The 24,316-nt window shown below is 42.4% G+C and overlaps 1 protein-coding gene and 1 long non-coding RNA gene across 2 annotated transcripts; one reads left to right on the forward strand and one right to left on the reverse strand.

Annotated features, from left to right (window-relative positions):
* Nucleotides 1–9,021: 9,021 nt before the first annotated feature.
* On the forward strand, nucleotides 9,022–22,858 carry LOC308081714 (class E basic helix-loop-helix protein 40-like). Its single transcript, XM_080423333.1, has 5 exons — nucleotides 9,022–9,293; nucleotides 9,843–9,909; nucleotides 11,253–11,360; nucleotides 12,784–12,907; nucleotides 20,710–22,858. Exons 1-5 carry the CDS (start codon nucleotides 9,247–9,249, stop codon nucleotides 21,750–21,752), a joined length of 1,389 nt encoding a protein of 462 aa, XP_080279459.1. The 5' UTR covers nucleotides 9,022–9,246; the 3' UTR covers nucleotides 21,753–22,858.
* Nucleotides 22,641–23,711, reverse strand: LOC308081715. The gene is made up of 2 exons (XR_013932888.1): nucleotides 22,845–23,711; nucleotides 22,641–22,808 (listed from the first exon to the last, which is right to left on the reverse strand). It is a non-coding gene; the product is annotated as an uncharacterized lncRNA (long non-coding RNA).
* Between the last annotated feature and the right edge of the window lie 605 nt (nucleotides 23,712–24,316).

Consider the following 24,316-nt stretch of genomic DNA (forward strand, 5'->3'; position numbering starts at 1 on the left):
CCTTATCTCTGACGGGGTACAAACGGAACCAAATGGACCCGTTAGGGTCCAATTGGTTCCGTTTGTACACTGTCAGAGTTACAGACTTGTAAGGGTCAATTTAGAACCCTGAGGGCCCCTGGACCACACTCTTCTGACGTTGTCATTACGGAGCTACACTGTAAGGGCTTTATTGTGCCGTGTCACAACTTGAGTTGGCACCGTCATTAGTCCCTTTTGTTTGATATGTTTGGCACTGAATTAACTTTGTTTAAGCTTTATATTATTTCTATGTAGTCCTTCAAGCACTGATAAAAAGTATGTTATTATTATGTTTTGTTCATAGCACACACATGAATGTACGTTTAATCTTAGTTGTCACTTTTCTAAATAGTGCCTCCTCCACCACTTAGAAGGATTGTACAGTTCAACCCTCAGTTTGTGTCAAATAAAACGCTCTAGGAGAGGCTGTGATTAATAATAATAATTCATCATTTATATACTTACGTCCAACGACCACGATGTCACTTTTGCCGAGAATAATCAACCCTTTTGGGGTTCTGTGAGCGACTCGGTCGAGACAACGAGTTATGAAATGATCCATAAACGCCACTCTGGAGAGCTACTTGACCCAAACTCCACTTTTATACTAATATATCATGTTTTTTTTTTGGTTTGTTCTGAAATGTACGTTCTTCTATTCTTTTGGAGTCTATTTAATAAATATGTTTGAAAGAAAGCTCAGTTGGTACGTATGGATTTTCTACGTCAGTGTCTCCACCTTTTTTTGAGCTCTGCTCTGGCACCTACCCCACCCCCCCCACAAATATATAACGTTACTTTCAGGCAGAAACCGCTTATGTCCATAGTCTAACTTTTTGAGCCCTACTTGATCTGACTACAGCGTATATAGCATCAGAAGTAGCAGATCTACAAGCTCAAAACGTGGCGCAAAGTCACACGTTTTGAGCTTGTAGATCTGCTGCTTTTGATGATTGAAATTATTGTATTGGGAATAACCCCTTGAGATGTAGGCCTACCGTCTCCTTTTAAAGAGGGTCCACAGATCACACCATGCATACATTTGGCCACAACATTTCAGTTCAAACAACATCAACAAAACTGGTGCCATCCAGCCATCCATGGCTCCGCCCACTCCTCCTGTCAGAAGAAAACAAGATTTAATGTTTCAAATTAACTGTGAAATCTCATTTATAGTCTTTTTATCGCCTTCCAAGGAAGCGTGAACATGTTTTCTAATCGTAAACTATTTAAAGCAATGCTTCATCCCCCCCAACAATGACTTATTTTCTATCAATGAAGCCTTGAATACAGGTTTTGTTTTGGTCGCATTCCTGAGACAATAATCCAATATTGGACTAATTGAAGTTAATAGGGAACAAAACTATATTTAAAACATTCTCTTTGAACAGTAGGCCTCTCAGTGATTACACTGTGAGAGTTGATTTAGGCCTGTAACAGTAGGTCTCTACAGTTGATTTAGGCCTGTAACAGTAGGTCTCTACAGTTGATTTAGGCCTGTAACAGTAGGTCTCTACAGTTGATTTAGGCCTGTAGCAGTAGGTCTCTACAGTTGATTTAGGCCTGTAACAGTAGGTCTCTACAGTTGATTTAGGCCTGTAGCAGTAGGTCTCTACAGTTGATTTAGGCCTGTAACAGTAGGTCTCTACAGTTGATTTAGTCCTGTAACAGTAGGTCTCTACAGTAGATTTAGTCCTGTAACAGTAGGTCTCTACAGTTGATTTAGTCCTGTAACAGTAGGTCTCTACAGTTGATTTAGTCCTGTAACAGTAGGTCTCTACAGTTGATTTAGTCCTGTAACAGTAGGTCTCTACAGTTGATTTAGGCCTGTAACAGTAGGTCTCTACAGTTGATTTAGTCCTGTAACAGTAGGTCTCTACAGTTGATTTAGTCCTGTAACAGTAGGTCTCTACAGTTGATTTAGGCCTGTAACAGTAGGTCTCTACAGTTGATTTAGGCCTGTAGCAGTAGGTCTCTACAGTTGATTTAGGCCTGTAACAGTAGGTCTCTACAGTTGGTCTCTACAGTTGATTTAGGCCTGTAACAGTAGGTCTCTACAGTTGATTTAGGCCTGTAACAGTAGGTCTCTACAGTTGATTTAGGCCTGTAGCAGTAGGTCTCTCTGGGCAGGGCAGCGCTCCGTGGATTCGTGTATACATTTGGGGGTCCTTGACTTGAAAAAGGTTTGAGAAGCAGTGGTCTATGGCACGAGGTACAGTATTAACACCCTTCATCACCAGGTCATGATAACAGATGTCTCACCACGTGTCTGTTTCACACACGTGAAAAACAACAACGGCTAAACAATGTCATCACATGCAACACACACACACACACACACACACACACACACACACACACACACACACACACACACACACACACACACACACACACACACACACACACACACACACACACACACAGACGCACACAAATGGCTGTCATTTATGTGAAGGTGTGAACTCCAGTTCAGTAAGTCTGTCTGTCTGTCTGTCTGTCTGTCTGTCTGTCTGTCTGTCTGTCTGTCTGTCTCTGCTGTTTGGAGTCAACACTAACGTTCAACAGTATAGCTGCTGACAAACCAACACAGCTACAGTATAGATCAGCATAATTATAGAAAACATAATGTGTGCGTGTGTGTGTGTGTGTGTGTGTGTGTGTGTGTGTGTGTGTGTGTGTGTGTGTGTGTGTGTGTGTGTCTTAGACTGCAGGGAAAGCTTGCCTGTCTCCTGACCGCTGACCACTCTGTGTCTCATACAGTGTTTAAAGGTGTAGCTCTTGATGAAGCCATCATCACCTTCACCTTAAAAGCTAGGCTCCAGGTTTTACCATCTAAGCTTAACCTTTCCATCTGGCTCCCTGACAGCCATAGCCCACACTGTATACATCACGACCACGCACAGATTACTGAAACCATGGCCCACATTCTCAATGGTTGTCATGCGTACAGAGGGCTTTACATTTGTAGACATGATAGAATCGTGGATCTGATTGCAGACAGTATCATTTCCACATTCAGGTCACCTGCACCAATGCTGTATAAGCACTCCACTGTGAAGCCGAGTATGTTCAATCTGTGTAGTGATGTCTCAATGTTCTCTGATATAGCAGCAAACACCCCCGATATTGTTGTTGTTGATGAGAATAGTAGAGAGGTTCTCATTTTAGAGGTTGGCTGTACGTTTGACCACAGCCTAGAAGAAGCCTTTATAACTAAGGTGGTGAATATCAACTGCTAGAGCAGACCATGTCGCAACTGGGCTACAACTGTAAACTTTTAGTTTTCATATTTGGCAGCCTGGGCCATGTTCATAAGCTCGTTGTTAGAGGCCTTCAGATGGCTGGTCTCACAAAGAGAAGAGCCAAACAGCTAGCAAAATATTGCTCAGTGTCAGCTATCATTGGCAGTCGCGCTGTTTGGAGACGGCGCTGCTATCTGTACCCTTAAGCTGTATACTGCCTGTTTGGCCCTACGTGTGTGTATAACTGTATAACTGTAACTGTGATTGCCTTTGTCGGCACGTATGCCGTAGTAACCCACAGTGTGAAATTGCACTACCAGTATTTGTGTCCTTTAGACCTTGTATTTATGTGGACATAAATAAAGAATTTAAGTGTGTGTGTGTGTGTGTGTGTGTGTGTGTGTGTGTGTGTGTGTGTGTGTGTGTGTGTGTGTGTGTGTGTGTGTGTGTGTGTGTGTGTGTGTGTGTGTGTGTGTGTGTGTGTGTGTGTGTGTGTGTGTGTGTGTGTGTGTGTGTGTGCGCGTGCGTGCGTGCGTGCATAAATATATATATTTTTTACAGATCAGGATACCAGTTTCATCCAATCCGGAGAGAGAACTCATGCAGGATACAAGATAGAGATAAACAAGTGAAAATAAGCGATGAAACAAAAAAATGAGCTGAAAGAATGTGATCAATGATCATTGACTGTACAAATTGTTTTGCAAAGTATTGATATTGTCAATTCTGAATATATATATATATATATATATATATATATATATATATATATATATATATATATATATATATATATATATTTTTTTTTAAGTTCTTTCAATCAAACATTAAGATCATTCTATCCATTCTTCCATCTTCAACTGCTTATCTGGAGTCGGGTCGCTGGGGCAACAGTGGGGGCGGCAGTGGCTCAGGGGTAGAGTGGCCGGTGAACTGGAAACCGCCACCGGCTTCGAATGCTATCAATGCATTGAATGGGAGATTATCACGTTTTATCAGACCTTTGAATGGGCGAGTATCCGCGATTTAGACCTACCCGCGATTTGTCAGACCATTCATGGGGCGTAATCAGGAGCTACTGACCTACTTGGAGGCAGAGCAGTCCCCACAACAATGTTTACGATTCTGTGCCTATCGGTACATAACTCAAACGGCGCTGAGTAGGCACAGGCGAATGTCACACCGTTCAGGACGGCAACTCGGTCACTTTAGCTCCCTCGGTGGTCCTTCACGGGGTGACAGTTTGCCTGAGACTGCGCGCCTCCGTCATGGTCCGAAACCAAAACCGAAACTGAACTATTTAAGTCATCTCCGTTGGTAGGTCAGTATGTCTTGATAACACCCAATGAATGGTCTGATAAATCACGGGTAGGTCAGTATGTCGCCTATTTCGCCCATTCAGAGGTGTAATAAGTCGCCTATTTCGCCCATTCAATGCATTGATAGCATTCGAATCAGGTGAAACCGCAAGGTTCTCAGTTCGATCCCGGGCTGGGGCGCTCCCCCAGAGTTAGTGTTGAAGTGTTGAGCAAGACGCTGAACCCCTAATTGCTCCTGATGAGCAGGTTGGTGCCTTGCATGGTTTCCTCCTCCATCTGTGTGTGAATGTGTGTGTGAATGTGTGAATGTGTGAATGTGTGTATGAATGTGTGTGTGAATGTGTGTATGAATGTGTGTATGAATGTGTGTGTGAATGTGTGTCTGTATGAATGTGTGTGTGAATGTGTGTGTGAATGTGTGTGTGTGAATGTGTGTATGAATGTGTGTGTGAATGTGTGTCTGTATGAATGTGTGTGTGAATGTGTGTGTGAATGTGTGTGTGTGTGTGTGTGTGTGTGTGTGTGTGTGTGTGTGTGTGTGTGTGTGTGTGTGTGTGTGTGTGTGTGTGTGTGTGTGTGTGTGAATGTGTGTCTGTATGAATGTGTGTGTGAATGTGTGTGTGAATGGGTGAATGGCACAATCAATGTAAAGTGCTTTGGATAAACGTGCTTTGTTAAATGCACCATTTAACAGTTTCTTTATTTTTCAAATATTTTCTAAAATAGCAGATATACAAGCGCTTGTATATCTGCTATTTTTGAATAAACATATAAATGAATAAAGTGGTTAAAATAATTGTGATACTATATGTTAACTACCTTTGCTGGGGACCCCGCCCAAGGACCCCTGGGGGTCCCCAGACCTCACTTTGAGAACCAATGATTTAGACAGTTATGTAGTTTTTCTAGTCGGGGGATTTCCTCCATTCTGAACCCTTAATTAGATCATACTGTGTGTGTGTGTGTGTGTGTGTGTGTGTGTGTGTGTGTGTGTGTGTGTGTGTGTGTGTGTGTGTGTGTGTGTGTGTGTGTGTGTGTGTGTGTGTGTGTGTGTGTGTGTGTGTGTGTGTGTGTGTGTGTGTGTGTGCACTAATTAGATCATTCTGCGTGACGTATAACTGCGGTCACTTCAGATTACAGAGTCTCCATTTCCACTTAACGCTCAGCATTCTTGGGATTGTCTTCTAGCAGTGTCCTTTAAATGCGTGGAATGGGCCTTTAAATGAGTGGAATGGGCCTTTATAAATGCGTGGAATGGGCCTTTATAAATGAGTGGAATGGGCTCGTGACTTTAGATCTACGTGTGTGTTAGAGATGCCTGTGAGAAGATGCTGCTTTAACCAACATGGTTTCATGCTTTATTAATAACTCTAAAGTCATTTTTAAAATAAAATAACTCTACAGATAACAACTGAAACGTGTTTCCATGTGTCGTTTTCAGCTTATTTTTTTTAAACAACAAACGTGATTAAGATGCCTTCTGTTAAAGTGGCACGTTGTAACTTTTAAAATGAATAAAATGTATTTCCATCCAATCTGTATGGTAGAGTATTATACAATAATCTGTATGGTAGAGTATTATACAATAATCTGTATGGTAGAGTATTATACAGTAATCTGTATGGTAGAGTATTATACAATAATCTGTATGGTAGAGTATTATACAGTAATCTGTATGGTAGAGTATTATACAGTAATCTGTATGGTAGAGATGAAGCAGGGACCCCCCCACTACAAAATTATGAAACCTTTTCATAGATTTCATAGTTAGCTTCATAGACCTGTTTGAGAGCAACTATCGTCACTTTTAAACTTAGCTCTCTACTTAATGTGGATCTCTGGCTTCCTTTAAAATAGGCCTGAAAATTAATATCTTTCAGAAGGCAAAAGGGGAAGTAAATATATATATATATATTTTGTGATGATATTGAATGTTTGGTGCTATTTTCATATGATGAATTGAATAATAGGACCCCAATGGAAACAAGACTGCAAGGACTTGGTGTTGTCCTTTTAGAGCGTTAAGTGTTTGACTGTACTCGTGCTGTTTGCATTTCTGTCTAATAAAGTATCAATCAAAACTCTTTGCCAAAAATTGCTGATCTACAAGCTCACAACTCCTCGCAGCACAAGGCGTTGAGCTTGTAGATCTGCTATTTTTTGCAGAATGTTCCCGTCAGAATAGGAATGGTAGACTTTAGTGGTTAATGTAAAAAAGATTAAAAGTTCTCCTGGGAGCACAGGTCTCCGGCTCTCCGCCAGGTCAGGTAGGTTATTGTGGGCCAGCAGCAATGTACATGGAATAGGAAGAAAAAAATCTGTATAGGAGTAATATAAAAAAACGGACACTACGTTCATGATTTGAGGCATTTTGCTCAAAACTAGCCACTCCTGCCAACATTTTACGTACATTTGTACCCTCAGAGTTATATGAACACTGGTGATTTCACAGTGTAGACAGTGTAGTCCAAATAGCTTACATATCATTAACAGTGGTGGAAAGTAACTAAGTACATTTACTTAAGTACTGTACTTAAGTACAATTTTGAGGTATTTGTACTTTACTTGAGTATTTCTAATTTCCAATACTTTTACTTCTACTCCACTACATCTCAGAGGCAAATATTGTACTTTTACTCCACTACAATTATTTGAAAACTTTAGTTACTAGTTACTTTGCAGATATAAATTATGATATTATAAAACATACATTAGCCACTTTAGCTATTTTATACCTAGGCTATTTGAAAATAGCAGATCTACAAGCTCACAACTCACAAGTTGTGAGCTTGTAGATCTGCTATTTTCAAACATTTTAGTACTTTTACTTTTGGTACTTTAAGTATATTTTGATACCAGTACTTTTGTACTTTTACTCAAGTAAATTTTGAATTCTGGACTTTCACTTGTGGAGTATTTTTATATTGCAGTATTGGTACTTTTACTCAAGTAAAACATTTGAGTACTTTTCCCACCACTGCATATCAATGTGTGGGTCTTGAGAGACCCACACATTGAGTGTTTTATGTAACACAACGCAGTCATGTCCTCTTTTCCTCCCATAGTGACTGAGGGGCCTGGTTTAACTCATGCGTCAGTCTCTGTGCACGTTCCTGTCAGTGGCAGCGCTGTGGTTACTGGCAGTGGTGTAAAGTAACTAAGTACATTTACTCAAGTACTGTACTTATGTACAATTTTGAGGTTTTTGTACTTTACTTGAGTAGGAATTATTTGCCAACTTTATAGTTACTAGTTACTTTGTAGATTTTGATTATTATTACAAAACATACATTAACCACTTCAGCCCTATATACATTTCGGCCATTTGAAAATAGACGATCTGCAAGCTCACAATGCGTCACGATGTGACGCATTGTGAGCTTGCAGATTTGCTATGAGTAATTTTTTTACTTTAAGTACATTTTGATACCATTACTTTTGTACTTTTACTCAAGTACATTTAGAATACGGGTAACAGAGTTTGATTGATTGATTGATTGAAGTACATTATTTAGAAAGACATGGAAACAGTAAATGGAAGTACAATTCACAATACAAGGTCTACTAAACTGGATCGCTCATAAAAGCACAATGTCTTATTTAAAATGAGATCCCTTCTTTAGGGCAGGTTTTGAAAGTGAGTAGGGTTTTACACTCCTTTACTCATGTAGAGCAGTGGTTCTCAAACTTTTTCATGTCATGGACCCCCAAAGTGACACTTAGGCCGCGGACCCCCATTTGACAAGATGCCAGGGACCCCCCATAGGAGAGGATTTTTACGGCTCAAGCAGTGATTCCCATGCAACCATTTTAATTCTTAAGGACCCCCAGTTTGACATGCATTAGGCTATGGACCCCCTTTTAATGGCATTTCTAGCTCTGGGACCTCCATTTATATTGAAAAATCAATGTTAATTTAACTCGGGTCCATTTGGTTCCATTTGTACACTCTCTGAATTACAGACCCATAAGGGTCCATTTGGTTCCTAAGACTATCTATCTATCATTTAGCTGGGGACCCCCTGGAACTCCCTCAAGGACCCCTGGGGGTCCCCCCGGGGACCCCACTTTGAGAACCAATGCTGTAGAGTATATCTACATTGCAGTATTGATACTTTTACTTAAGTAAAAACAAAAAAAAAAGTGAGTACTTTTGAGCCACACAGAGCTGGATGGATGCTCAGCGTGGTGCTACACGGGGTCTCGGCGGCTCCGCCCCGGGCTCTGACGCGTACGGCCGCCCGCCCACTCTGCCTCCTTATATGGAGGAGATGGGCGGGGCCCTGGGCTGTACAGCCACAGCAAATACAGCGCCGTTAGCAGCGCCGTTAGACACGTGAGGGGGGAGAGAGAGAGAGAGAGAGAGAGAGAGAGAGAGAGAGAGACTTTATTTAACACGTCGCTCTCTCACACACTTTCACAAAACGCGCCACCAAAGCAAAGCAGCGGGTCTGTTTGTTCCTCTTAGAATATAAACTACTGGATTATAAAGATTCTATTTTTCATCTGGAGAACAAATGGTTTACAACTCTGATTGATCACAAAGCCTATTATAATACATGCGCAGCTCTCTGCTCATTCTGCTGGAATATATATACAATAACCTACTTTGACTTTTTAACGGATACCTTGGAGAATTATTAATCATAATCATAAAGACCATGGAACAGCCTCCCCCTCAGTCTGAGGAGATGGCAGAGATACAAGGGTGAGTTTTATTATATTATTATTATTATTATCATTATTATCATTATTATATTATTATTGTTATTGTTATTGTTATTTGTGTTATTATTATCATTATTATTATTACTGTTATTAGGAGTTTGGAGAAAGGCTTCTAGATCTTTAGATAGGCAATTGCATAGGCAAGTTTTATATTGTAATCATCAAAATAATTCAGTGTTTTTAATGCTAACCTGTCTGTCTGTTTAAACATCTGTGATCATCAACGACTGGATCTTTTGATTGATTTATTGACTTTTTTTGTAGAAGATATTTATGGCCTTTCATTCATTCATTCATTGTTTTTTGATTGATTGATTGATTGATTGATTGATTGAATACTGTATTCAAACAGTTTGCAAAATAAAGTCCAGAGGTACAGTTATAGGCTACAGTAATACTAAAAGTATAACACAATGAATATGTTTACATTGTGGTCCTGTGTATTCTTATTGGGTTGATTTCTTTACAGATCAGATCAATAATAATAATAATAATAATAATAATAATGTCTCTTTTCCTCTGTTTTTAGGGTGGATTTCTCCTTGTATCACGTGTATAAACCCAGGAGAGGGGTGAAGAGAGGAGAGGAGAGCAAGGTGTGTGTTCTTATTGTGTTCATTTTGTAGTGTTTATGGCTATTGTGTGCAGAGTTTGATTTGTGTAAAAAAAAAAAAAAAGGGAAATAAAATGTTGTTGTTTTTACCAGCTTGTCCTTACATAATCATGTACATTATACATACTGTACATACTCATGTACATAATGTACATACTCATGTACATTATGTGCCTGTTGTGGTGTGAATCAGGCTGCAGTGTCTTCTGGTCTATAAATGGTTGACCTATTTTCTGCTGTATGACATAACACACTCTGTCTGTCTGTCTGTCTGTCTGTCTGTCTGTCTGTCTGTCTGTCTGTCTGTCTGTCTGTCTGTCTGTCTGTCAGTGTTCATATTAACGCTCTGCTTATCAGCCCAGAACTGATGCTTACGTCACTGTTCTCAACCTTTTCAGCCCCCCCCCCAAATGTTTCTTTTTTTAATATAATAATAAATACATTAATAATAATACATTAAAAATAATGAGGTGATTCTTAAAAAAAAACTTTTTTGGAAAAAAATAATAAATAATGCATTTTCAAGATTTTTCAAAAATAGCAGATCTACGAGTGCTGCGCTATGAGCTTGTAGATCTGCTATTTTTTAATAGCCAAAGAAATCTATAGTGACACAGATGCGTTCCAGGTTTTAATGGGTTAACTGGGGAGCCCCAATAAAATATATTTTAACTGGGGACCCCCCCCCCCCCCCAAACAATTCATACTTGAACTTGGGACCCCCCCCCAAAAATATATATATATATATATTAATAATAATAATAATCATATATTCCAACTCGGGACCCAACCAAAAAATCATATTTGAACTGGGGACCCCCCCAAAAAAAATCATACTTGAACTGGGGACCCCCCCCCCCCATCCTGACAAGCACTTGAAATTGTAGGAGTTGAGGCATTACATTTAGTTTGACTGGGTTCCACAGGTAAACATTGTGAAAGTAGCTGATCTACAAGCTCACAACGCCTCAGAGCTTGTAGATCGGCTATTTTCACAACGTTTGCCTCTTTCTCAGGGTTATACAATTTGGCCAACATTTTGTATAGTATAGTTTGTTGATCACTTTTGACGCAGTGATGCTATTTTTTTGCAGTATTAAAAAGGTCTTAAAAGTCCTTAAATGGTCACATTATAAATGTGCAGATACTCTGTGCACACTTATACTGTATGTTGGTTTGTTTACTTTTTACGTGAGAAAACAATGTTGCACATTAAGATAATCATCAACTGGGGGCCCTCCTGGGGGTCCCGACCCACTGGTTGGGAACCAATTGGTGTTACATAATGTCTCAGTCACTCACTGCCATGTTTATCATCTTTCACAGGAAACCTACAAACTTCCTCACAGACTTATCGAGAAGAAACGGCGAGACAGGATCAACGAGTGCATCTCCCAGCTGAAAGACCTGCTGCCAGAGAACCTTAAACTCACTGTAAGAACCTTTAAAGAACCTTAAACGCACTGTGAGAACCTTAAAGAACCTTAAACTCACTGTGAGAACCTTAAAGAACCCTAAACTCACTGTGAGAACCTTAAATAACCTTAAACTAACTGTGAGAACCTTAAAGAACCTTAAACTCACTGTGAGAATCTTAAAGAACCTTAAACTCACTGTAAGAACCTGAAATAACCCTAAACTCACTGTGAGAACCTTTAAAGAACCTTAAACGCACTGTGAGAACCTTAAAGAACCTTAAACTCACTGTAAGAACCTGAAATAACCCTAAACTCACTGTGAGAACCTTAGAGAACCTTAAACTCACTGTGAGAACCTTAAAGAACCTTAAACACACTGTAAGAACCTGAAATAACCCTAAACTCACTGTGAGAACCTTAAACTCACTGTGAGAACCTTTAAAGAACCTTAAACTCACTGTGAGAACCTTAAAGAACCTTAAACTCACTGTGAGAACCTTAAAGAACCTTAAACACACTGTAAGAACCTGAAATAACCCTAAACTCACTGTGAGAACCTTAAAGAACCTTAAACACACTGTAAGAACCTGAAATAACCCTAAACTCACTGTGAGAACCTTAAACTCACTGTGAGAACCTTTAAAGAACCTTAAACTCACTGTGAGAACCTTAAAGAACCTTAAACTCACTGTGAGAACCTTAAAGAACCTTAAACTCACTGTGAGAACCTTAAAGAACCTTAAACTCACTGTGAGAACCTTAAAGAACCTCAACGTGTGGAAGTGATTTATTTATTATCAAATAATATGAAAGACTTGTTGCCAGAGAACCTTAAATGTGTCTATTTGGTTAGTTCATCATCCACTGCCTTTTTAGGGACATTAATGCCACCGAGTGGCTGTACAGCGTCATTACATCCCCTCTACGCCTCATGCGTTTACATAACTGCAGCACATGGTAGATTAGATGTTATTTATCATGCAAGTCACTTCTATTACCTCTTGATCATGGTCACGATTATTGAGATAATTACTATTATTCTTTATTGTATACATTCATCTGTAGAAAATGTGTCATATATTAAAAAAAAAACCCCAAAAAAACAGCTATTTCAAAAAATGTCAAGTATAAAGTTATTTAGTATGGCCTGTTTAATTATTCGGCTTTAATTATTTAGATTATTGACCGGCATTGTCAATAATTTCTTTGTATATTTAAGTTATTTAGTCATATCTGCCCTGTGCAGTTTGTTTAGAGAAAAGCTTAGAATATTAAAAAAAACTAAAAAAACATTTATGTTGCCAAAAAACGTAATTAAATCATTAATGCTGTATTTAGATGGCAGTTTCTTGGTAGTTATTATGCAAGACGTTGGTCTCTCTGTAGACTTGTCTTCATGTCGGACGTTGTGCTGACTCTGTGTTGTCTCTCTCTCTCAGACTCTGGGCCACCTGGAGAAGGCTGTGGTGTTGGAGCTCACACTGAAGCATGTGAACGGCCTGACGTCTCTACTGGAACAGCAGCAGCAGAAGATCCTGGCCCTGCAGAGCGGCATGCAGATCGGTGAGTTGTTGGAGGAGAGGCTACGACACCGCACCGCACCGCACCGCACCGCACCGCACCGCACCGCACCGCACCACGCTGCACTGCACCACGCTGCACCGCACCGCGCCGCGCCGCACCGCGCCGCACCGCACCGCACCGGCACCGCACTGCACCGCACCGCACCACGCTGCACCGCACCGCACCGCACCGCACTGCTCCGCACCGCACCGGTTATTGGCTTAGGAATGTGACAAAAACTAAAAAATATCTATGAATTCAAGGCTCCAGATGGTCAGTAATCAATAGAAAAAAAATATTTTGGGGGTGAACTACCCCTTTAACACTGTTACTGAACAAACACTCTATAGCAATGATAACTATCACAATATAGAGCTATTTAACACAGTGTGTAGACAGTGTATATACAGTGTATATACAGTGTGTATACAGTGTGTAGACAGTGTATATACAGTGTGTAGACAGTGTGTTGACAGTGTGTAGACAGTGTATATACAGTGTGTATACAGTGTGTAGACAGTGTATATACAGTGTGTATACAGTGTGTAGACAGTGTGTAGACAGTGTGTTGACAGTGTGTATACAGTGTGTAGACAGTGTGTATACAGTGTGTAGACAGTGTGTAGACAGTGTGTTGACAGTGTGTATACAGTGTGTATACAGTGTGTAGACAGTGTGTAGACAGTGTGTTGACAGTGTGTATACAGTGTGTAGACAGTGTGTATACAGTGTGTAGACAGTGTGTAGACAGTGTGTTGACAGTGTGTAGACAGTGTGTATACAGTGTGTAGACAGTGTATATACAGTGTGTAGACAGTGTGTAGACAGTGTGTATACAGTGTGTAGACAGTGTGTATACAGTGTGTAGACAGTGTGTAGACAGTGTGTTGACAGTGTGTAGACAGTGTGTAGACAGTGTGTATACAGTGTGTAGACAGTGTGTAGACAGTGTGTAGACAGTGTGTATACAGTGTGTATACAGTGTGTAGACAGTGTGTATACAGTGTGTAGACAGTGTGTTGACAGTGTGTAGACAGTGTGTATACAGTGTGTAGACAGTGTGTATACAGTGTGTAGACAGTGTATATACAGTGTGTATACAGTGTGTAGACAGTGTGTAGACAGTGTGTATACAGTGTGTATACAGTGTGTAGACAGTGTGTATACAGTGTGTTGACAGTGTGTATACAGTGTGTAGACAGTGTATATACAGTGTGTATACAGTGTGTAGACAGTGTGTAGACAGTGTATATACAGTGTGTATACAGTGTGTAGACAGTGTGTATACAGTGTGTAGACAGTGTGTATACAGTGTGTAGACAGTGTGTATACAGTGTGTAGACAGTGTGTTGACAGTGTGTAGACAGTGTGTAGACAGTGTATATACAGTGTGTATACAGTGTGTAGACAGTGTGTAGACAGTGTGTTGACAGTGTGTAGACAGTGTGTAGACAGTGTGTATACAGTGTGTATACAGTGTGTAGACAGTGTGTATACAGTGTGTAGACAGTGTGTATACAGTGTGTAGACAGTGTGTATACAGTGTGTATACAGTGTGTAGACAGTGTGTAGACAGTGTGTTGACAGTGTGTAGACAGTGTGTATACAGTGTGTAGACAGTGTGTATACAGTGTGTTGACAGTGTGTATACAGTGTGTAGACAGTGTGTAGACAGTGTGTTGACAGTGTGTAGACAGTGTGTAGACAGTGTGTATACAGTGTGTATACAGTGTGTAGACAGTGTGTATACAGTGTGTATACAGTGTGTAGACAGTGTGTAGACAGTGTGTTGACAGTGTGTAGACAGTGTGTATACAGTGTGTAGACAGTGTGTATACAGTGTGTTGACAGTGTGTATACAGTGTGTAGACAGTGTGTATACAGTGTGTATACAGTGTGTAGACAGTGTGTATACAGTGTGTATACAGTGTGTAGACAGTGTGTTGACAGTGTGTAGACAGTGTGTAGACAGTGTGTAGACAGTGTGTATACAGTGTGTATACAGTGTGTAGACAGTGTGTATACAGTGTGTAGACAGTGTGTTGACAGTGTGTTGACAGTGTGTTGACAGTGTGTTGACAGTGTGTAGACAGTGTGTAGACAGTGTGTTGACAGTGTGTTGACAGTGTGTTGACAGTGTGTTGACAGTGTGTTGACAGTGTGTAGACAGTGTGTAGACAGTGTGTTGACAGTGTGTTGACAGTGTGTAGACAGTGTGTATACAGTGTGTATACAGTGTGTAGACAGTGTGTATACAGTGTGTAGACAGTGTGTAGACAGTGTGTATACAGTGTGTATACAGTGTGTTGACAGTGTGTAGACAGTGTGTAGACAGTGTGTAGACAGTGTGTAGACAGTGTGTAGACAGTGTGTATACAGTGTGTATACAGTGTGTAGACAGTGTGTATACAGTGTGTAGACAGTGTGTTGACAGTGTGTTGACAGTGTGTTGACAGTGTGTTGACAGTGTGTTGACAGTGTGTTGACAGTGTGTAGACAGTGTGTAGACAGTGTGTTGACAGTGTGTTGACAGTGTGTAGACAGTGTGTAGACAGTGTGTAGACAGTGTGTATACAGTGTGTATACAGTGTGTAGACAGTGTGTAGACAGTGTGTTGACAGTGTGTAGACAGTGTGTATACAGTGTGTAGACAGTGTGTATACAGTGTGTAGACAGTGTGTTGACAGTGTGTAGACAGTGTGTAGACAGTGTGTAGACAGTGTGTATACAGTGTGTATACAGTGTGTAGACAGTGTGTATACAGTGTGTAGACAGTGTGTAGACAGTGTGTATACAGTGTGTATACAGTGTGTTGACAGTGTGTAGACAGTGTGTTGACAGTGTGTTGACAGTGTGTTGACAGTGTGTAGACAGTGTGTAGACAGTGTGTATACAGTGTGTATACAGTGTGTATACAGTGTGTAGACAGTGTGTTGACAGTGTGTTGACAGTGTGTTGACAGTGTGTTGACAGTGTGTAGACAGTGTGTAGACAGTGTGTAGACAGTGTGTATACAGTGTGTAGACAGTGTGTTGACAGTGTGTTGACAGTGTGTTGACAGTGTGTTGACAGTGTGTTGACAGTGTGTTGACAGTGTGTAGACAGTGTGTAGACAGTGTGTTGACAGTGTGTTGACAGTGTGTAGACAGTGTGTAGACAGTGTGTAGACAGTGTGTATACAGTGTGTATACAGTGTGTAGACAGTGTGTAGACAGTGTGTATACAGTGTGTATACAGTGTGTAGACAGTGTGTAGACAGTGTGTTGACAGTGTGTAGACAGTGTGTATACAGTGTGTAGACAGTGTGTATACAGTGTGTAGACAGTGTGTAGACAGTGTGTAGACAGTGTGTATACAGTGTGTATACAGTGTGTAGACAGTGTGTAGACAGTGTGTTGACAGTGTGTAGACAGTGTGTATACAGTGTGTAGACAGTGTGTATACAGTGTGTAGACAGTGTGTTGACAGTGTGTAGACAGTGTGTAGACAGTGTGTAGACAGTGTGTATACAGTGTGTATACAGTGTGTTGACAGTGTGTAGACAGTGTGTAGACAGTGTGTTGACAGTGTGTTGACAGTGTGTTGACAGTGTGTAGACAGTGTGTAGACAGTGTGTTGACAGTGTGTAGACAGTGTGTATACAGTGTGTAGACAGTGTGTAGACAGTGTGTTGACAGTGTGTAGACAGTGTGTAGACAGTGTGTAGACAGTGTGTAGACAGTGTGTAGACAGTGTGTAGACAGTGTGTATACAGTGTGTAGACAGTGTGTAGACAGTGTGTAGACAGTGTGTTGACAGTGTGTTGACAGTGTGTAGACAGTGTGTATACAGTGTGTATACAGTGTGTTGACAGTGTGTTGACAGTGTGTTGACAGTGTGTAGACAGTGTGTAGACAGTGTGTAGACAGTGTGTATACAGTGTGTTGACAGTGTGTTGACAGTGTGTAGACAGTGTGTAGACAGTGTGTAGACAGTGTGTATACAGTGTGTATACAGTGTGTTGACAGTGTGTAGACAGTGTGTAGACAGTGTGTAGACAGTGTGTATACAGTGTGTTGACAGTGTGTAGACAGTGTGTAGACAGTGTGTAGACAGTGTGTATACAGTGTGTTGACAGTGTGTTGACAGTGTGTAGACAGTGTGTAGACAGTGTGTAGACAGTGTGTTGACAGTGTGTTGACAGTGTGTAGACAGTGTGTAGACAGTGTGTAGACAGTGTGTATACAGTGTGTTGACAGTGTGTAGACAGTGTGTAGACAGTGTGTAGACAGTGTGTTGACAGTGTGTTGACAGTGTGTAGACAGTGTGTATACAGTGTGTATACAGTGTGTTGACAGTGTGTTGACAGTGTGTAGACAGTGTGTAGACAGTGTGTTGACAGTGTGTTGACAGTGTGTAGACAGTGTGTAGACAGTGTGTAGACAGTGTGTATACAGTGTGTTGACAGTGTGTAGACAGTGTGTAGACAGTGTGTTGACAGTGTGTTGACAGTGTGTAGACAGTGTGTAGACAGTGTGTAGACAGTGTGTATACAGTGTGTTGACAGTGTGTAGACAGTGTGTAGACAGTGTGTAGACAGTGTGTTGACAGTGTGTTGACAGTGTGTAGACAGTGTGTAGACAGTGTGTATACAGTGTGTTGACAGTGTGTAGACAGTGTGTAGACAGTGTGTAGACAGTGTGTATACAGTGTGTTGACAGTGTGTTGACAGTGTGTAGACAGTGTGTAGACAGTGTGTAGACAGTGTGTTGACAGTGTGTTGACAGTGTGTAGACAGTGTGTAGACAGTGTGTAGACAGTGTGTATACAGTGTGTTGACAGTGTGTAGACAGTGTGTAGACAGTGTGTAGACAGTGTGTTGACAGTGTGTTGACAGTGTGTAGACAGTGTGTATACAGTGTGTATACAGTGTGTTGACAGTGTGTTGACAGTGTGTAGACAGTGTGTATACAGTGTGTTGACAGTGTGTAGACAGTGTGTAGACAGTGTGTTGACAGTGTGTAGACAGTGTGTTGACAGTGTGTTGACAGTGTGTAGACAGTGTGTAGACAGTGTGTATACAGTGTGTATACAGTGTGTTGACAGTGTGTAGACAGTGTGTAGACAGTGTGTTGACAGTGTGTTGACAGTGTGTTGACAGTGTGTAGACAGTGTGTAGACAGTGTGTTGACAGTGTGTAGACAGTGTGTAGACAGTGTGTAGACAGTGTGTTGACAGTGTGTAGACAGTGTGTAGACAGTGTGTAGACAGTGTGTATACAGTGTGTTGACAGTGTGTAGACAGTGTGTAGACAGTGTGTTGACAGTGTGTTGACAGTGTGTAGACAGTGTGTATACAGTGTGTATACAGTGTGTTGACAGTGTGTTGACAGTGTGTAGACAGTGTGTAGACAGTGTGTTGACAGTGTGTTGACAGTGTGTAGACAGTGTGTAGACAGTGTGTAGACAGTGTGTAGACAGTGTGTATACAGTGTGTTGACAGTGTGTAGACAGTGTGTAGACAGTGTGTAGACAGTGTGTTGACAGTGTGTTGACAGTGTGTAGACAGTGTGTAGACAGTGTGTAGACAGTGTGTTGACAGTGTGTAGACAGTGTGTAGACAGTGTGTTGACAGTGTGTATACAGTGTGTTGACAGTGTGTAGACAGTGTGTATACAGTGTGTTGACAGTGTGTAGACAGTGTGTTGACAGTGTGTTGACAGTGTGTAGACAGTGTGTAGACAGTGTGTTGACAGTGTGTAGACAGTGTGTAGACAGTGTGTAGACAGTGTGTTGACAGTGTGTAGACAGTGTGTAGACAGTGTGTAGACAGTGTGTATACAGTGTGTTGACAGTGTGTAGACAGTGTGTAGACAGTGTGTAGACAGTGTGTTGACAGTGTGTTGACAGTGTGTAGACAGTGTGTATACAGTGTGTATACAGTGTGTTGACAGTGTGTTGACAGTGTGTAGACAGTGTGTAGACAGTGTGTAGACAGTGTGTATACAGTGTGTTGACAGTGTGTAGACAGTGTGTAGACAGTGTGTTGACAGTGTGTTGACAGTGTGTTGACAGTGTGTAGACAGTGTGTAGACAGTGTGTTGACAGTGTGTATACAGTGTGTAGACAGTGTGTATACAGTGTGTAGACAGTGTGTTGACAGTGTGTTGACAGTGTGTTGACAGTGTGTTGACAGTGTGTAGACAGTGTGTAGACAGTGTGTATACAGTGTGTAGACAGTGTGTAGACAGTGTGTAGACAGTGTGTAGACAGTGTGTAGACAGTGTGTTGACAGTGTGTAGACAGTGTGTTGACAGTGTGTATACAGTGTGTAGACAGTGTGTAGACAGTGTGTTGACAGTGTGTATACAGTGTGTAGACAGTGTGTATACAGTGTGTAGACAGTGTGTAGACAGTGTGTTGACAGTGTGTTGACAGTGTGTTGACAGTGTGTAGACAGTGTGTAGACAGTGTGTTGACAGTGTGTATACAGTGTGTATACAGTGTGTTGACAGTGTGTTGACAGTGTGTAGACAGTGTGTAGACAGTGTGTTGACAGTGTGTATACAGTGTGTATACAGTGTGTAGACAGTGTGTAGACAGTGTGTTGACAGTGTGTATACAGTGTGTAGACAGTGTGTTGACAGTGTGTTGACAGTGTGTAGACAGTGTGTAGACAGTGTGTTGACAGTGTGTTGACAGTGTGTAGACAGTGTGTAGACAGTGTGTTGACAGTGTGTTGACAGTGTGTTGACAGTGTGTAGACAGTGTGTAGACAGTGTGTATACAGTGTGTAGACAGTGTGTTGACAGTGTGTATACAGTGTATATACAGTGTGTATACAGTGTGTAGACAGTGTGTAGACAGTGTGTATACAGTGTGTAGACAGTGTGTATACAGTGTGTAGACAGTGTGTTGACAGTGTGTATACAGTGTGTTGACAGTGTGTAGACAGTGTGTATACAGTGTGTATACAGTGTGTAGACAGTGTGTAGACAGTGTGTATAGTGTGTTGACAGTGTGTAGACAGTGTGTAGACAGTGTGTATACAGTGTGTTGACAGTGTGTATGTGTGTGTTGACAGTGTGTAGACAGTGTGTTGACAGTGTGTAGACAGTGTGTAGACAGTGTGTATACAGTGTGTTGACAGTGTGTATGTGTGTGTTGACAGTGTGTAGACAGTGTGTTGACAGTGTGTAGACAGTGTGTTGACAGTGTGTATGTGTGTGTTGACAGTGTGTATACAGTGTGTAGACAGTGTGTAGACAGTGTGTATACAGTGTGTTGACAGTGTGTTGACAGTGTGTAGACAGTGTGTAGACAGTGTGTATACAGTGTGTTGACAGTGTGTAGACAGTGTGTAGACAGTGTGTATACAGTGTGTTGACAGTGTGTAGACAGTGTGTAGACAGTGTGTTGACAGTGTGTAGACAGTGTGTAGACAGTGTGTTGACAGTGTGTAGACAGTGTGTAGACAGTGTGTTGACAGTGTGTAGACAGTGTGTAGACAGTGTGTATACAGTGTGTATACAGTGTGTAGACAGTGTGTAGACAGTGTGTAGACAGTGTGTAGACAGTGTGTAGACAGTGTGTAGACAGTGTGTAGACAGTGTGTTGACAGTGTGTAGACAGTGTGTAGACAGTGTGTAGACAGTGTGTAGACAGTGTGTAGACAGTGTGTAGACAGTGTGTAGACAGTGTGTAGACAGTGTGTAGACAGTGTGTAGACAGTGTGTAGACAGTGTGTAGACAGTGTGTAGACAGTGTGTAGACAGTGTGTTGACAGTGTGTTGACAGTGTGTATGTGTGTGTGTGTGTCTCCAGAGCAGCCTCCAGCGGTCAGCCAGGAGAAGACAGAGGAGATGTTCCGCTCAGGCTTCCACCTCTGTGCCAAGGAGGTCCTGACCTACCTGGCCAATCAGGAGTCAGACGGGGACCTCGCCCCGCCCCAGCTGGTCGACCACATCCAGGCGCTGGCCGCCGAGGTGCTGCAGGGTCAGGCCCGGCCCCACCGCACCCCCCCCATGAGCCCCCCGGCCGAGGAGGTGGTCCCGGCCCCCCACCACCCCCACCATCATCATCATCACCACCACCATCAGTCCCATAAAGACAAGCCCGCCGCCGCCCTCATGGCGGCGCCCAAGCCCAGCGGCGAGGGAGGCTACGGGAGGAACTGCGTGCCGGTCATCCAGCGGACGTTCGCGGCGGCGGCGGCGGGCGGCGGCGAGCAGAGCGGCAGCGACACGGACACGGACAGCGGCTACGGGGGCGAGCTGGAGAGAGCGAGCGCCACCGCGGCGCCGCAGGCCAACCACGCCCACCACCACCACCGTGACTACTACTACCACTACGGCCAGGAGAGCCAGCTGAAGAGAGCGCTGGCCGAGAGGAGAGGCTCCGCCCACTTCAAGCAGGAGGGCGACGAGCCGCGCCACAAGCGCGCCCGCTCCGAGTCGTCCGAGTCGGACGAGTCGCTGTCGGGCGGCGAGTCGTCCTCGTCGTCGTCCTCGTCCTCATCGCTCCAGCGGCCCTACGTGAGCGCGTCCCCCCATCAGCCCCCCCTCTGCATGCCCTTCTACCTCCTCCCGCCCTCAGCCGCCGCCTACCTGCCCATGCTGGAGAAGGTGTGGTACCCGGGGGGCGTGCCCATGCTCTACCCGGGCATGGGGGCGGGGCACCGAGGCTCCTCCTCCACGCCCCATGGTGATAGGTCGGCCCACCCTCCTCCTCCTCCCCCTCCCCAGCTCATGATGTCCCCCAGGGACGGGGCCTCATCCCCGGCCCCTCCCCCCATGGACTCCTCCTCCCCGGCCCTCCTCCAGGCCCTGCAGCAGGCTCCTCCCATCGACCTGGAAACCAAAGACTGAGCGTTTTGGAACCGGAGCGTTGATGATGATGATGAACTGTTCTGTTCAGAGAGAGAGAGAGGTGGACCCCCCCCCCCAAATCCTCACGAACCCTCCCTCCCGTGTTCCTTTGCCCAGAGGTCAGAGTTCGAACAGGAAGGACAGGCTGGGCCGGGGGGAAGAAGCAGCGTCCAATCACACTCTACGGAGGGCAGCGGAGTTGAACTTTGCCCTTTGTTCAGACTGAATGTTTTGGGACTTTATACAGAACTTCACCACCTCAGTTATACACACACACACACACACACACACACACACACACACACACACACACACACACACACACACACACACACACACACACACACGGTTGAATGTAAAGGTGAAAGCCTCTCAGATGCTGCTGTTGAAGAATCTTTCTACGCTGATGACATTGGTGTCTTGGTCGTAGCTGTTTGCCACAGAGATACAAACACCGTCTTCTAGATAATGGAGACGTTGTTGTTAGCAGTGACCTTTGACCCAAAGCGTTGTGCTGTTGGATGTATTCTAGGTCAGTGTTAACGGTCACTGACCACGCCCCCGGTCACTGACCACGCCCTCAGTCACTGTTACCTAGAGCCAGACCGATAGGTCGACGGTTATGAGGCTGTTTTTGACCACATCGGTATCACAGCTCTCATTCAGTCGACTTCCAACCACTTTCAGCCATGCGTCCCTTTTTGGTCATAAAATGTTCTACAGTTTTCAGAAATGTTAAAAAAAAATAGCCAATCTACAAGCTATAAGCTCAACATTTTGGTTAAATGAAAATAAATGTAAGTTAAATGTAATCACATTGAAACTTTAATCAAATCTGATTGATCCAATTAAATTGATTAGATCATTTTGCACCTACTTTATTTTCACATTTTATGTTTTTACAAAAATATCGGTCAAAACATCGGTAAATCGGTGGTCTCGCACTCGCCAAAATTTGCTTTGGCATCGGACCCAAAAAACGTGTCATCGGTCGGGCTCTACCGTGAACGGTCCCTTATTGTCACTGTTAAAAATCTCCCCGTGTGACCACAACACCTCTGTAACCAATGACGCGCCATGTGACCACAACACCTCTGTAACCAATGACGCGCCATGTGACCACAACACCTCTGTAACCAATGACGCGCCATGTGACCACAACACCTCTGTAACCAATGATGCGCTCAAAAGAGCGTTTGTACAGCCAGGAGCAAGAGGGGAGCGCACCCCCCCCCCCCCATCTCAGAGAAACAGATCCTGTAAGGGTCCATTTGGTTCCATGTGTACACTCTCAGAGTTACAGATCCTGTATAAGGGTCCATTTGGAAACCCCCCCTATATAGTAAATCGTTAAGGATCCGGAATAGTTTTAAAATCCTACAGAATCCCCAAACCCTAGATGGAGATGGATTTTCTGTAATTATTGTGGATAGACTTCTTTGTACATCTCTATTTTTGATACCCGTCCTATAAGCACTCTCTCTCTCTTCGGTCAGGAGAAGATGCAGAGAGAGTGTTGTCCTATAGCGCCCTCTCTCTTCGTCAGGAGAAGTTGCAGAGAGAGTGTGGGACGATGCTTTGTTGAAGCTGTGTGTAAATACTGTAGCACTGTGCTGGGCCTGGTCTGCGTACATATTCAACACAATTATGTTTTGTTTTGTTTTCTGCTCAAAAAGTCAAACCTGGTGTTTGTTCATGCTGTTGCCTTTTTTTCTCGTGAAACGCTGATAAAAAAAAACAAAAAACTCAGATGTATTTTTGGTATGAATACTGGAGTGAGGAGGAGAGAGAAAGTGAATGTAAACATTTTACAAGAAGATTAGTTTTCTAATAGAACGAGGTACTTGAGATTTCTATATTTTGGGAACCTACAAGGAAGACGTTTGATGTACATATTTTTGTCTATAAATGTTGATACACATTATATAAGCGTATTAATAAAACGTTTTTTTTTTCCTGTGGAAATCTGGGTTGATGATTTGTTTCTTTGTCCGTGCTGCGTGTGTGTGTGTGTGTGTGTGTGTGTGTGTGTGTGTGTGTGTGTGTGTGTGTGTGTGTGTGTGTGTGTGTGTGTGTGTGTGTGTGTGTGTGTGTGTGTGTGTGTCCAATTCCATTAATGGTGGAAGTAGTACTTATGTCTTTTACAAGTACAAGTCCTACATTCAAACTTTTATTTAAGTACACAAGTATTAGGATGAAATTGTACTTAAAGCACCAAATGTAAGTACTAATTATACTAAATGGCTTTATTTGAACGTTATGTTAACAAAAAAGCAATACAAGTATGATACAATAATGCATTCACTGAAATAACACGTCAAGGATAACAACAGCTCATTTCACAATAATACATAATTCATTTATTGTATTATAATTATTGATGTTTTAGTGTAATTAATCTTAATCTCAAATAATACATCCTAATGTATCATATTTCATATTGCTCAGTCTTCAGAATATCTAAAGCTGTCCAGTAATTAGTGAGGTCAAAAGTACAACGTTTTCCACCACAATGTAGTGGAGTTGAAGTATAAATGAACAGTAAATAGAAATATTCAAGTAAA

This window comes from Gymnoscopelus braueri (assembly GCF_963280865.1).
Source record: "Gymnoscopelus braueri genome assembly, chromosome: 3".
Classification (NCBI taxonomy): Eukaryota; Metazoa; Chordata; class Actinopteri; order Myctophiformes; family Myctophidae; genus Gymnoscopelus; species Gymnoscopelus braueri.